Source organism: Chelmon rostratus, chromosome 1, assembly GCF_017976325.1.
Source record: "Chelmon rostratus isolate fCheRos1 chromosome 1, fCheRos1.pri, whole genome shotgun sequence".
Taxonomy (NCBI): Eukaryota; Metazoa; Chordata; class Actinopteri; order Chaetodontiformes; family Chaetodontidae; genus Chelmon; species Chelmon rostratus.
The window spans coordinates 3,250,486-3,264,237 of record NC_055658.1 but is presented as its reverse complement, the minus strand read 5'-3'; the positions used below and the strand labels follow the sequence as shown (position 1 = coordinate 3,264,237).

Genomic DNA, 13,752 nt, shown 5'->3' with positions numbered 1-13,752 from the left:
GAGACGTAGTTACTTTTTCTGTTGTGGTCAATGGAGTCGTGGTTGCAGTTGTCGTTGTTGTTGAATGTGTTGCAGTAATTCCAGTTGTGGTAGGTGCTGTTGTGGTTGTTGTAGTAGTACTTGGTGGCTGAGTTGAAGTTGTTTCAGTTGTGGTAGAAGTTGAAGTGTTTGTTGGTGGCTGAGACGTAGTTGTTGTTTCAGGTGTGGTCGAAGGTGTAGTGGTTGTGGTTGTAGTTGTTGGTGGCTGAGACGTAGTTGTTTCAGTTGTAGTTGCACTTGTAGTCGTTGTTTGTGGCTGAGACGTAGTTTCTTTTTCCGTTGTGGTCAATGGAGTAGTGGTTGCAGGCGTTGTTGTTGTTGGATGTGTTGCAGTAATTCCAGTTGTGATTGGTGGTGTTGTGGTTGTCGTAGTAGTACTTGTTGGCGGCTGAGTTGCAGTTGTTTCAGTTGTGGTAGAAGTTGAAGTGGTTGTTGGTGGCTGAGATGTAGTTGTTGTTTCAGGTGTGGTTGAAGGTGTCGTGGTTGTGGTGGTAGTTGCTGGTGGCTGAGTTGTAGTTGTTTCAGTTGTGGTAGGTGGTGCTGTGGTTGTCGTAGTAGTACTTGGTGGCTGTGTTGGAGTTGTTTCAGGTGTGGTAGAAGTTGAAGTGGTTGTTGGTGGCTGAGATGTAGTTGTTGTTTCAGGTGTGGTTGAAGGTGTCGTGGTTGCAGTCGTTGTTGTTGTTGGATGTGTTGCAGTAATTCCAGTTGTGGTTGGTGGTGTTGTGGTTGTCGTTGTAGTACTTGTTGGTGGCTGAGTTGCAGTTGTTTCAGTTGTGGTAGAAGTTGAAGTGGTTGTTGGTGGCTGAGACGTAGTTGTTGTTTCAGGTGTGGTCGAAGGTGTCGTTGTTGTGGTAGTAGTTTCTGGTGGCTGAGTTGTAGTTGTTTCAGTTGTGGTAGGTGGTGTTGTGGTTGTCGTAGTAGTACTTGGTGGCTGAGTTGTGGTTGTTGGTGGATGAGAAGTAGTTGTTGTTTCAGGTGTGGTCGTAGGTGTTGTGGTTGTGGTAGTAGTTGTTGGTGGCTGAGTTGTAGTTGTTTCAGTTGTGGTTGTCCTTGTTGTCGTTGTTTGTGGCTGAGTTGTAGTTGTTCTCTCAGTTGTCGTGGGAGGTGCTGTGGTTGCAGTCGTTGAAGGTGTTGGGCAGCCACAGCATTTGAACTTAATCTCATAATCAAAACACTCTTGCTGAAGGCCTTGCTGCTTGTTGTTGCATATGAGGCCAAATTGTTTATTGCAAGTTACAGTTTGCCCCACCTGTGACATGGACAGACCTGGGTAAAGAGCAGCTCTACACTGGACTTCTTCTGGAGCCGAGCAAACAGGATAACCAGCAGAGATTATCCTCTGGATGGATTCATCTTCTCCACCATCAGGGCCTGGAGTGGGTTTTCCCAGATTGATCCATTCTGACCAAGCACATGTCACATCATGTCCATCAGGGCAAGGTGTAGTTGTAGGTGAATGAGTTGTAGTTATTTCAGTTGTGGACGACAGTGTTGTGGTTGTTGTGGTCGTAGTTGTTGGTGTCTGAGTTGTAGTTGTTTCAGTTGAGGTCGAAGATGTCGTGGTTGTAGGTGGCTGAGATGAAGTTGCTTTTTCGGTTGTGGTCAATGGGGTAGAGGTTGCAGTCATTGTTGTTGTTGTATGTGTTGTTGTAATTCCAGTTGTGGTTGGTGGTGTTGTGGTTGTCGTAGTAGTACTTGTTGGCGGCTGAGTTGCAGTTGTTTCAGTTGTGGTAGAAGTTGAAGTGGTTGTTGGTGGCTGAGATGTAGTTGTTGTTTCAGGTGTGGTCGAAGGTGCCGTGGTTGTGGTGGTAGTTGCTGGAGGTGTTGTCGTAATTTCAGTTGTTGCAGACGGTGTTGTTGTTGTACTTGTAGTAGTTGTTTGTGGCTGAATTGGAGTTGTTCTTTCAGTTGCTGTAGGAGGTGCTGTGGTTGTAGTATATGAAGGTCTTGTGGTTGTCGTAGTAGTTGTTGTAGTTATTTCAGTTGTGGATGACAGTGTTGTGGTTGTTGCGGTAGTAGTTGTTGGTGGCCCAGTTGTAGTTGTTTCAGTCGAGGTCGAAGATGTCGTGGTTGTAGGTGGCTGGGACGTAGTTGTTTTTTCAGTTGTGGTCAATGGGGTCGTTGTTAAAGTCGCTGTTGTTGTTGGGTGTGTTGTAGTAATTCCAGTTGTGGTAGGTGGTGTTGTGGTTGTCGTAGTAGTACTTGTTGGCGGCTGAGTTGCAGTTGTTTCAGGTGTGGTCGAAGGTGTTGTGGTTGTCGTAGTAGTTTCCGGAGGTGTTGTCACTATTTCAGTTGTGGCAGACAATGTTGTGGTTTTTGTAGTCGTACTTGCTGGTGGCTCAGTTGCAGTTGTTTCAGTTGTGGTTGAAGGTGTAGTGGTTGTTGTAGTCGTCGTAGTTGTTGGTGGCTGAGTTGTAGTTGTTTCGATTGTGGTGGAAGATGCAGTGGTTGTTGGTGGCAGAGTTGTAGTTTTTTCAGTTGTGGTCAAAGGTGTACTGGTTGTCGGTGGCTGAGATGTCATGGTTGTTTCAATTGTGGTAGAAGTTGCAGTGGTTGTTGTTGGATGAGTTGTAGTTTTTTCATTTGTGGTAGACATTGTGGTCGTAGTAGTAGTAGTTGTTGGTTCAGTTGAAGTTGTAATTGCACTTGTGGTAGAAGGCATAGTGGTTGTTTTAGTTGTTGTGGGTGACAGCATTGTTGTTGTTCTTTCAGTTGTTGTTGAAGGTGTCATGGTCCTATTACTAGTTGTTAGTGGCTGAGTTGTAGTTGTTTCAATTGTGGTGGAATGTGTAGCAGTTGTCGCAGGAGGTGGTATAGTTGTCATGGTTGTAGGTTTTGGTGTTGTGCTGCATTGCACAATCTTGCAACACTTTACCTTTATTTCATAATCTAAACATATGGGGGGATACTGTAAGATGTTCTCACAAAGGAGTCCTTGATTGTTACATGTTACATCTTGTCCCAGTTGACTTAGGGGAACCCCTGGGTAGTACACAGCCTGACACTCCACTGCCACTGGATTCACACAGATGTTATATCCTTTCTGGATGATGTGTTTGATAGTTTCATTGTCCCCACCTCCAGGACCATATTCAGGGTAGTCTGAACTTATCCACTGTGACCAGTAGCATAATGATTCCTCACAAGGTTTTTCAGTAAAATGTTCTGTTGTTGTAGGTATTACTGGGAGGTTTGTGGTTGAGCTTGAAGGAGTGGTAGAAGGAGTAGACTTTGTTGGGCATGCACTATAGTCACAACACAAAACTCTGACTTGGTAGTTAAAGCATAAGGCCAGTGGTCCTGACTGGTCTTCGTTTCTGCATGTCAGCCCCTTAGCCAGGTTACATTGCACCACTTGTCCTACATTGTCAATGGTGACATTGGGGAATTTCTCAGCTCTACACTGTATCTGGCTTGGTTGTTCACATATCTTGTGTCCTGCTTCTCTAATCTTTGCATAGGTTTCATTGTCTCCTCCTGGAGTTCCCAGTGTGGGGAAGCTGGTATCATACCATGGCGACCATGTACAAGGATTACATGTGACTGTGACTGGCTCTGTGGACACACATTATACAGGTGTTGGTTATGTGGTAAGTTTTGCAGCACACAGCAAATTATTTGGTTTCCAAAATTAATAACTTCTCCTACCTGGTGTGGTTGATGTAAAAACAAAGGTGGAAGGAAACTGGCTTGATGTAGCAGTGGTTGTAGTGGGCATATGTGCTGTTGGTGTAGGTGCGGGGCATGGGTATGACCTCTTGTCAATAGTACCATTCTTCTCACACACTGCTGTGATGCAGTTACCATGTCCGTCTGTTGTGTTATAGATGGTATTTCCAAGGGGATATTTCTTTCCATGATATGTGCAAGTACAGGCTGTAAAGACAGAATATGTATTATTTAGATATTAGCATAAAATAAGTTTGTATTTTCACAACCCACAATCTCGACAAATCTCTGCATACCTTGGGCATCGTAATGGCATTGGATGGTCATTGAACTGCATGTACTTCAAGAGAAAGAACATGGCATTCATTATCATTTTTGGATTTGTTCTCAGTTAATCTGAACACAACACATTGATTGGCACATGAAATGCGTACAAGACCTACCATGTTTGACAGTTTTCGGTTGTTGGCACTATGTCACTATTATTATAGTGTCTCCCCTCTGCATCGTAGCAGCCACATTGTTCTTTTAAAACACATGACATTGTGTCTTCATCAAAGTATGGCTGAGCAGCAGGACAGGTTGGGTAGCAACCTAATTGAAAAACATGGCATTGTGGTTGAAAGAGTGATAAGCAAATTGTTATACACAAATATAAAAGATACATAAAGTGCTAAAAAGATAATTGATATGTTCAATTCCAAATCTTTAACTTGATTAGCAGATCAGGCCAAGTTATAAAAAAGTTTATCTTGTACCTTCTAGAGGAGGTAACTGCGAAGAACAGTTGCCTGAGGGGCTCCTACAGGTTTTCATACATGGAGATCCACATGGCATGTAGTGCCATTCACATTCACCTGGGGGGTTGTAGTAATCACAGAAGAGAGCTGGAAAAGATAATAAAACTTATTTAGGAGTGGCATGTTCAAGATTCAGACAGCATGTTGATGATTTTGATTATGTGGTTGTACATAACCTTATTTTTACCTTTATACTGAGCAGACATTGCATTGTATTGCATTGCATATTGCAGCACTGCAATATGATGTTACGTAATGTAATGAAATGATCAAAGTTCTAATCCTGAACTACTACAATAACTTGTGTTGTGTAAAAGTGTTTTCAAATTGGCATTGCCAACGACTGGTTGCAGCAACTCTGTCACTGCAGTTTCCTTGCAGTTAACATGTTTCTCAAGGCAGCTAAGTACGAAGACCAAGAGTAAGAGCAATGCATGACAGCCCCCATCTTGGCTTCCATGGATGAAAGCATGATAACAATAGGCAGTAGATGGGCCTGAGAAAAGTCATCACCCAGTCATAGATGAGCTTCAAGACAGTGAAATAGCAGGTCTCTGGATCTTGGGGAAACGAGTCAAGAGCCTTGGCAAGATGTTCAACAGTTCAACAGCTGCTGTTCAGTCAACCATTCAGGACCTCAGCATCCTGTTTGCCAGTGTGCCTGCCTGGATATATCAACATGGCACGCTCCGTTGTGTCGTATGGCCTCTGCTTGTTAATGAGGTACCCTTAACAACTGTGAAATTGATGGAGAGGAACATTACCAGCTGTACAGGTTGCTGGATCTCTGTTGTAGTTTTAGTAGCACAGCTCTGCAGTTCCAGAACTCCAGTGGGACTCCATCAACTGGAGTGTCGGTTGTAAATGGGGGTTCAAAGGAGGAGGATGTGGAGAGCCCTCTAGGCTGAGTCACAGGACTCTGATGGGGATCGTAGTGAGAGATTGTCCAGGCTTAGGCTGGTTCTCTACCATATGGTATGACAAGACCAAGGCCAGAGACAGATGCTTGTCAGGCCAGGCAGAGGCAAGTTTGGGCAGCAGGAAGCATAGAGCGGATCTGCAAGCGCAACCACTATATGTCTGATATATTTCCAAAACTATAAGAATCATGTAAAAATATGGTCGTGCCTGGCTAAAGCCTCACCATTTCAGCTGTGCATTTACTATGTACTTGCAAATTTGAAATATTTCACATACAATTGAAAACGAAAAATTTCATTTCCATAGACACACCACACAAGCTAACAAGCTTACATTGTATCTGTGGAATTTGTATATGCAAAATTGGACTGGTAATGCCAAGCTAATTCTTAATCACAGTTCTACAAGTTTTACAGCTTTTGATGACAAATTGTGATATTTCTTAGTTATTTAGTCAGGGTTTGATATTACAGCAATATTACATAGTGATATGTATTTAACTGTCCTGATAGACCCACCCCTTTACTTTGTTATAAAAATGTGCAGCTCAGATGAAAATGTAAGAACCTTTATCTGATTTTTTGCTTTTCAACATGGAATGTTTCATCCTGGTTACTCACGGCAGATCTTCGGGGTTCTCCATCGTATACAAATGCCAGCTTGATTACAGGATTCAGCATAAGCAGCCACAGCACTGCAGAAACACGTGCAGTCTCCACCAGTGTCACAAGCACATGAGTCAAATACACATGCTTCATAGTATGGAGCAGGATCCACCTAGAGACAAGTGTATGATGATACACTAATAAGTTACATGGGTATGACAGAGCAACTCCAGAACACAAAATATTGCAATGAGGAGAGACACTGCTGCGCTTCTAGTTCACTACATCTAAGAGGCAAATATTGTACTTTTTACTCTATAATTATCTGACAGCTCCAGTTACCAATTACTTTTAACTTATGAACAGTCTATAGAATATGAAACATTTTTAGAGATTAAGCTACCCAAGAGTATATAAAATAGTTTAAAAACCTCCAACACCTCAAGTATCTACAACATTAAAATGCTACATAGATGTTAAACGCATAATCAAATAATATACTCTAGTGTATCTTGTCAACATTCTTAAACCTAAACTAGACTTTTTTGGAGATAATTCCTCTGCACTTTTACACAAGTAAGCACTTTTTTGTGATAGAGAATTCTACAGTGTGACATTGTTACATTTACTTAAGTAAAGGATCTGAATATGAAAGGAGATCATACTCCCAAAAAGACTTTGTGGTTTCTTATCTGAAAGTGATAAATATGACCTGGTGCCACTCGAGAAACATTCAGAAGTTCACCAAAATACTTGGATTCATTTGCTGGGTATCAGAGCAAATCACATGGCAATCTATGCATTTGACTTTGAGATGCTCATTTCAAGGACAAGATATTGAAATACACTGATATAGCTATGGACAATGGATACCCATACTAATTGCTCAAAGTCTGTCCAGCAGTTGACACATCTTCTTCTGGAACTGTATTAGAGGGACAGGCAAAAACCTGACCAACATCACCGTCATTAGATCTGCTACTTTTAGGGTAAATACATAAGTAAAACTTCAACAAATAATTTTAATTAATCAACAACGTACAGTGGAGTGGCAGGCAGAGAAGACGTCACTCTGTATAATGCTGCACTGTTTCTGGGCCCATGACTGTCTGTACGGGTTGGCTGTGCAGGGGCTGGTGATACTCTGCGCGTCTGGACAGCTTGGCAAATCCTTCCAGCTGTTTCCAAACACCAGTGGGTTGACCACCACAGCATGGCACCTTGTCATGAAGTCATTATTTGCATTGCCGTCATAGTTGCCACACAGCCCACACACACGACCCTGAAAAAGTAGAGCCCCGTATATCATGCAGTTGAACTAAATATTAAAACAAGGTTTTCTTAATAAATCCATTAAGACAACAATAACAACAAAAAAAACATCATTCACATATTGCAGAGTTACCTTATATTTTGGGCTGAGCTTCATGTACAAGCTGGTCGTCCTGTCCCACATGAGAATGAGTCCATTGTTGGCTTCAATAACCTGGTAGATGCCCATAGTGCTGTAACGGAACGGAGCCGTTTCTTCATTTCCACCTGAAAGCAGCTGGTACTTTCCCTCTGTTAGAATCAGTTCTGCACTCTAAACAAAAAAAACAGAAATTGAATGTTGGTCGAAAATTAATTGTTGGTCAATTTTACATATCTACAACATATATTGCAGACTTGACACTTCTAGAGACAACAAATCAGTTTTGTCAGCAGTTTTCATTGAGTAAGACAATGCAGTTGTTTTTTGAAAAGGTTTTATATTGACTGTCTACCCCCAGGAAGATCTTGATGGTCTTGGAGCAGGTAGTTCCTTTGGTTCCACATGGAACATTCTCAGTGATCACTCTGAAGGTTCCATTACTCTGAGCACTGCCACAGTAGTCCTGAGGAGGGATACACAAGCACGCACACCCACACATACACACAAGCAAATAATCAATAGTGGCTCTGCTTGATTTTGTGCATCATACCAAAACCTGTAGGACGGGATTAGAGTTAGAGGTTTAGGTTTTATTTGTCTGGGATGGCTCATTCCTGAAAGTGTCACAAAGCATGTTGAGACTGTCATAATTAATAACATGTGCAAGTTCAAAATGTGTGTCTGATAATGGACATCAGTTCCATCACTCTGTTCACCATCTGTTTTTGTGTGCATTCTTACTTGACTGAGAACATATTCACAGCTGCCATCAAAGGTGAAGCGTTTCTGATCAAAAGTCATGTAGTGTCCATCCCCATAGACAGAGCACATTCCATCACACTGGTTGGTAGTGCACTGCCACTTCCTGTCTTTACAAGTGCTGTAAACAAATACATATTAGATTGCATTAGGCTTATAATAAGACTGTCTTTTTGTTTGTACATGTCAGTCTCAGATTGAGGTCTAACCAAAAGAACGAAGTACCTTGCATATGTCTGTCTTTACAAAAATTAATTCCACTTGTGATTCACCTACCAGGTGTTGCAATCCACCTTCGTTGTCTCTCCAGGCTGGTAGGAGACGCCGTTGTGAACACAGGAACAGGCTGCTGGCTCAATGCAGCCTCCTTTGCCGTCAGATACCATCCCAGATGGACACACACATCCGGAGACGCACCCTGTGGTCACCTGGAGAAAAGATGAAAATTTGCAATTCACACTCATATCTCAGAGAAACAGAGAAAATGCTGTACCTTTACTTCAGATTATGCAAATATTTGTTCTATGTAATAATAATGATAATAATAATAATAAGAAGAAGAAGAAGAAGAAGAAGAATATAACAACCTTTATTTCTATAGAACAATTCATGCATCAAATGCAACACAAAGTGCTTAACATAAAAGCAAATAATAATAAGACATGTGTTAAACAATAGAAACAAGGAAAATAAAATAAAACAAAACAAAATGAAACGAGGTAGAATTAAAACAACAGGATGAGAGAAAATAAAACAGCCATTAGGTGGAAAGAAAAGATACTTCAGGCGACAGCGATGTTAAAAAGATGTGTCTTAAAATTTCTTTAGAGGTGTCAACATATTTAAAGTATATTTAGAGTTCCAGAGTTTTGGGGCATCTTTAACAAAGGCTGCATCTCTGTGCCTCGTGGTTCTGGCCTCAGCAGGCGAGCAGTGTATGTCTGAACCATGTTGGACTGATAAGACGGAGCAAAGCCAGTCAGTGGTTTAAAGAAATAATTTTAAAATGAATTTTATGACAGACAGGTAACTAATGTAAAGATTTTCAGTTTGGAGTAATGTGGGCTGTCTGTCTGGTCTTCATCAGAACACGAGCTGCTGCGTTCTGTACGAGCTGTAACCGACCAATAGCTTTCTTAGACACACCAGACAGAAGAGCGTTACTGCCGTCCAGCCTGCTGGAGACTAAAGCATGTATTAACTTTTCCATGTCTGCCTGGGAGAGAAACTGTTTGACTCTGGAAATATTCCTGAAATGGTAGAAGGACACTTCAGTCACGTTTCTAATGTGATGTTAAAAATTTAGGTCTGAGTCAATGATAACACCAAGGTTTCTGACCTCTTCCTTGGTGTTTAGTGTCAGTAGATTTAGGTCTTCAGACAGTTTCTCTATGTCAGGTTTTGCACCGATATAAACTAATAACCTCTATTTGCATGTAATTTTTTCTTTATGTTGGGGCAGCTGTGGCCTAGAGGTTGGAGAAACAGCTTGTGATCAGAAGGCCGCCAGTTCAATTCACTCACCAGACTGGCAGAAAAAATTTGGGTGTGGTGGAGTATCCCCTCCCCCCTCCATTATCCGGCTGATGTGCCCTTGAGCAAGGCACTTAACCCCCCAATATGCTCCCCGGGCACTTGAATGCCGCCCACTGCTCCTGTGTGTTTCACTGCATGTTGCACGTTGCATGTGTGTGTTTCAGTAAATCAGTTATGGGTCAAATGCGGAGAGTAATTTCCCAGTTTGGGATTATTAAAGTAAATTTAAAAAAAAAAAAAAAAAGAGGTGACTCACACAGGCCATGTCTAATGTGTTGCAGCTCTTCTCACACTCAGTTCCTTTTGCAGTTGGACCATTAGCAGAGCAGTTGAAGAAAACCATGGGAGGAGCACAGGCTGCTGAGAAAAGATGTGTAAAATTACTTTTTCTGTTTTTCTAAAATCTGAATCTTGGTCACCTCTTCTAAACCACTGTTGTCCAGACGTAATGCAACATTCAAGAGTGTGCATTTCATGCCCAAATAATGGATCGTGGAGCACAGATTTCTTTATATTGTTAAGCCTTTCTCAGCATGAGAATTATAATTTCACATAGTATTTGCAGAACAAGCATTCTGTAACTTAATTTAACTTTTACATGATGCAGGATGCCGATGTTTTTCCTTTTACTTTCAGTTTTTCTCTTCACTTTCTATTCCCTTGACACCAGAGGCCTATTTTGCAGCAGGAAACACTACAGCTGTTCAAGGATGGCAGTCTTGTATCCTAAAACAAAACCACGCAATTATTTGATGTGCTTGAATATTAGTAAGAAATGGTATAGGGCTCAACATTCTTATTTATTTAGCTATTCAAATTTCCACCCCAAAATCTAATAATAAATAATAAATAATAATAAAACAAATCTTTTAAAAGGATTATGTTTAAATTGATTTTCACTTTGATTTTATGTCCTCATGTCAACAACGCTGCTTTCTTTTGTAAGAGGACACTGATTACTACAGGTGGATCAACTGAAGTTGCAGCACACTACTAAAACCACACGTTGTTTTTGCATAGCTGTTTTTGTATGAATTTAACTAATGAGCTTTAGAGGTGTTGGCAGGTATACTTTTGAACAGAGCCAAGCTAGCTTCTCCTCCGGCTTCAAGTCTTTAAGCATCTCCTGAATTAAGGCTCTCATAACTAAATGAGCAAATGTCCTTTAAAAGATTCGAATGAACTCAAACCAAAAATAAGTGTTTTTGAAAATAAAATCAGTAAATAAATAATGTAGAATACAACTACAGTTTAGCTATGCAGGCCTCCAACAACTGTGAAATTCTCTCACAGGTAAGTAGAGATCATTGTAAGTCTCTGACAACTGATCATGCAGCTCAAATCTATTAAGGCCTACTCTATCCCTCAATTTTCTAGTAGAGTTGGTAAATAACATAAAAGCATTCCTTTGTCATTTGAGCTGTATGGTCAGGAAGTAATGTAGCACTAACTTTAAGGCTGCTATTCATCAGGTGATTCTGTAACATACGACTTACATGGCTGTGTAACAAACTCTCCAATGCAGCTGAGTTTGCCCTCCTTACAGGTGCTAGTGGGGAAAAATAAAAAATACATTAATATGCATACATAACCTTACAGCACACTGTTAAAACATTAGTGAAATTTTGGTATATAATGTATATACACACACACACAGAAAAAGAGATTTTCATACCACAGGGCCCCATCCTTGTTAACAATCTGTCCAGGAGACACTGCTGAGCCTTTGTCATAACAGGGACAAGCTTTAGGTGGGACACACTTCCCAGAGTCATCCAGATAGGTTCCCTCCGCACAGACACAGCCGTCGACGGGTGGGAAGGAGAAGTGACAGAGGAGATCTGTGGTGCCGATGCAGTGGCAGGTGCGACTGCTGGATGTGACGTTGTAGGAGTAGACCGTACTGCTGGGGCAGGAGCTGGCATATTTCCCTGAGGAGGCCAGACCACAGAACCAGTGAAAAGCTGGAAGACTATTGCACTGTACTCATGCTCGATTAAGATGTTTAAAGAACTAATGCAGCATTTAGCCCATTTGCAACATTATCACAGCAATAGTTTGTTTGTAGTTTTGTTGTGTTGCTTTTAGCTCGGGTTCCAAGCAGCAAAAGTTTTAGAGCCCGACTGCATTTGTGTTCGATTTATCACCAACAACCTATTTTTCCAGAGTGGATATATATAGACACTTCATCACTTCACTTCATTAACGAGATGATAAATGATTGGAGAGACATTTTAGAACAGACAGAGACTAAACAGTCCTTGTGGTCTAAGGATGCATCCCATCCTGTCAGTGGTCATCTGAGTATTGCAACAAGGTGCTTGGACATCATATATGTGGGTGCAAGTTTAGCTAATTTTAGAACAACATGAAAAACAACTTGAGTCCTGAAATTTGTCGGAGTGAAGTTGTCCCCATCTGCTTTTATTTTGGTACTCTTATGACATTATTGCTTGACAACATTTTTTTTTATGAGCACACTGTTTTAAATCATCTGCACTGGATAACCAAACAACTAATTTTGAATTACGACTGGGGACAGTGAAAACAAATCTGGTCACTTTGTGTTACTTTGTTTGTAGTATTTTAACTAAATTCAAATTTGTTTGAGAATTAACAGCACCAAATTACAGTATCACCAGAAATGAGAAGGGTGTGATAATTACCTAATCTTGAGGCCCTGTCTTTTAGAGGTGCCCTGTGTCCAAATAGTTTCATGGTCACCGTTATTTCAGAGGATATTATGCTTACATGGTACAACACACCCAGGGGACCATGGCCCCAGTAACCAACCAATATAGCCTAATGAATCTGCCATGCGCACTTTACATGGCTGAAGGAGACAGGTACATACAGAGTGCACAAAACGCACAAGGATCGGGTTCAGTGGAGGCCAAAAAGTGTTTGTTTTTTTTTGCCCTGGGGACCTCAAGTGGTTTAATTCAGTCCTGCATGCGAGAGTAGAATAACGTTCTCAGCAATAACAGCAAATATGATGTTCACTTAATGCAGAAATTATACTAATACTAATAAACTTGTTTATAAAGCACCTTTCATACAATAATTGCAACTCAGAGTGGTTTACAACAAAGCAATTACATGCACCAAGTGCTTTACATAAAAAAGACATAAAATGAACATCAAAACTGGGAAAGGAAATTCATGTAAAATAAGATGGAGAAGAAAACCCACTTGATAATTAAATAAGATAAAAATGATCAAAATAGAAGCAAAGTTCTCCACACTCCCCTTATTGCATTTCTACAGTGGCAGTTAGCAATTTGAGACAAAATAGGCAAGAATTCAGAAAGCATGTGCACACTCAACCAACTATCACCTAGGCCTCTGAGATAAACAAGCATAACAGAGTCTCCCAATTTCCCAACGGACACAGATTCACTATTAACTGAAATAAGCATATTTCAGCCTACGCTCACTGTGGGTGTTATCTGTGTCAGGCACAGCCTGAAGCTGACACTGGTCTTTTATAAAGAAAATATATACCATAAAATGGAAAGTACAGCCAACTGAATGGCAGTTAAAGTTAAAAATAGCAAGCACAATACAAATAGAAATGCAGCAGTGCAGTGTGTTCCAGAGATTCCAGGGACAGGGTGAAACTGACAAAGGCTGCATGCCTAATTTTCTGATGGAAACCTCCAATAACTCTACAACAGGTGATGGCAGTGTTCTTGAAGGCAAATGTGAACACAGGAATTAGCAATGTAGCTTGGCCAGCACACAATAATGGCTTTGTATACAAGGAAGAGGGCCTTTAAATCAATTCTAAATCTTAGAGGAAGCCAATGCAGAGCAGCTAAAACTGGACTAACGTGCTCTCTTCTCTTGATGCTGGTTAATAGCCGAGCTGCAGAGTTCTGTATAAGCTGAAATCACTCAGTATTTTTTCAGGAGGTCAATAAATAGTGCATTACAGCAATCCAGTCAGCTTGAAATAAAGAAATGAATCAGTTTTTCAGCATCAGTTTTATATAGAAATTGTCGTACC

General features: G+C 40.9%; 1 protein-coding gene across 1 annotated transcript in view; it reads right to left on the bottom strand.

Moving 5' to 3' along the window:
• The window catches only part of LOC121608148 (mucin-5AC-like), a 38,808-nt gene that overhangs the window by 16,146 nt on the left and 8,910 nt on the right, over positions 1-13,752 (bottom strand). Inside the window, exons 16-32 of the mRNA XM_041939313.1 lie at positions 11,419-11,674; positions 11,240-11,292; positions 10,000-10,103; positions 8,484-8,635; positions 8,190-8,328; positions 7,801-7,911; positions 7,440-7,619; positions 7,077-7,316; positions 6,050-6,206; positions 4,467-4,595; positions 4,152-4,302; positions 3,404-3,539; positions 3,224-3,284; positions 1,628-1,744; positions 1,306-1,440; positions 275-427; positions 14-127 (exon numbers count right to left, since the gene is read on the bottom strand). Of these exons, the coding sequence (XP_041795247.1) occupies positions 14-127; positions 275-427; positions 1,306-1,440; positions 1,628-1,744; positions 3,224-3,284; positions 3,404-3,539; positions 4,152-4,302; positions 4,467-4,595; positions 6,050-6,206; positions 7,077-7,316; positions 7,440-7,619; positions 7,801-7,911; positions 8,190-8,328; positions 8,484-8,635; positions 10,000-10,103; positions 11,240-11,292; positions 11,419-11,674 (2,388 nt within the window). The remainder of the gene's footprint in view (positions 1-13; positions 128-274; positions 428-1,305; positions 1,441-1,627; positions 1,745-3,223; positions 3,285-3,403; positions 3,540-4,151; positions 4,303-4,466; positions 4,596-6,049; positions 6,207-7,076; positions 7,317-7,439; positions 7,620-7,800; positions 7,912-8,189; positions 8,329-8,483; positions 8,636-9,999; positions 10,104-11,239; positions 11,293-11,418; positions 11,675-13,752) is intronic.